Source organism: Eimeria acervulina, genomic scaffold (assembly GCF_000499425.1).
Source record: "Eimeria acervulina Houghton genomic scaffold, Eah_scaff227, whole genome shotgun sequence".
Classification (NCBI taxonomy): Eukaryota; Apicomplexa; class Conoidasida; order Eucoccidiorida; family Eimeriidae; genus Eimeria; species Eimeria acervulina.
Genome location: NW_013550006.1, coordinates 23,173 through 24,039, shown reverse-complemented (window position 1 = coordinate 24,039; position 867 = coordinate 23,173). Strand labels below are relative to the sequence as shown.

The 867-nt window shown below is 61.2% G+C and overlaps 1 protein-coding gene across 1 annotated transcript in view; it reads right to left on the bottom strand.

Moving 5' to 3' along the window:
• Positions 1 to 867, bottom strand: part of EAH_00026860 (60S ribosomal protein L37, putative) — a gene marked incomplete at both ends in the record, with an annotated part of 14,415 nt that overhangs the window by 9,664 nt on the left and 3,884 nt on the right. The window contains 2 exons of the mRNA XM_013396489.1: positions 7 to 298; positions 416 to 663. Coding sequence (XP_013251943.1) covers positions 7 to 298; positions 416 to 663 — 540 coding nt within the window. The remainder of the gene's footprint in view (positions 1 to 6; positions 299 to 415; positions 664 to 867) is intronic.

The window sequence follows — 867 nt, the reverse complement described above, 5'->3', positions numbered from 1 at the left end:
AGGTACAGACACTGCTGCTGCTGCTGCTGCTGCTGCTGCTCGGGGGGCCCTTGCAGCAGCTCTTCAACTGTCTCCAAGAGACAGTTACAGACAGCACTCCGCAGCCGCTGCTGCCGCTTTAAGATGGCCTGGGGGGCCCCCGGGGCCTCCCCAGGGGGCCCCTCTTCTTCAGCACTTGAGGGGCCCCCATCGGGGGGCCCCCCAACAGAACAGGGCTTATAGGGGCCCCCCACCTCTCCAACGTGCTGCAGCACGGCTTCTGTGGGGCCCCACACCACAGGCAGCAGCAGCAAATCCCCTATTGAGCCCCACTAAACCCTAAACCCTAAACCCTAAACCACAAACATCCCAGAGCCTGAACCAAACCTTAAACCCTAAACCCTAAACCCTAGACCCTAATCAAAGAAACCCTCACCTCCTAACACCCATAAGAAGGGTACAAATGCATGCAGCAACTCGGGGCCTCCTCGCCGATGCTCCACAGCAGCAGCAACAGCAGCAGCAGCTTCCAGCACATCTAAAGAAGCAGAGGCCCCCAAGGGTTCAGCTGCTCCCTTCTGGCCCCGTTGGGGGCCCTTGGGGGCCCCCCCACAAAGCCGCTGTTCCCGTCCATGGGGCCCCTGAGGGGGGCCCCCCTGGGGGCCCCCTTTGCTGCTAGATAACCTGAAATCAAGGAAACCCTCACCTCCTAACACCCATAAGAAGGGTACAAATGCATGCAGCAACTCGGGGCCCCCTCGCCGCTGCTCCACAGCAGCAGCAACAGCAGCAGCAGCTTCCAGCACATCTAAAGAAGCAGAGGCCCCCAAGGATTCAGCTGCTCCCTTCTGGCCCCGTTGGGGGCCCTTGGGGGCCCCCCCACAAAGT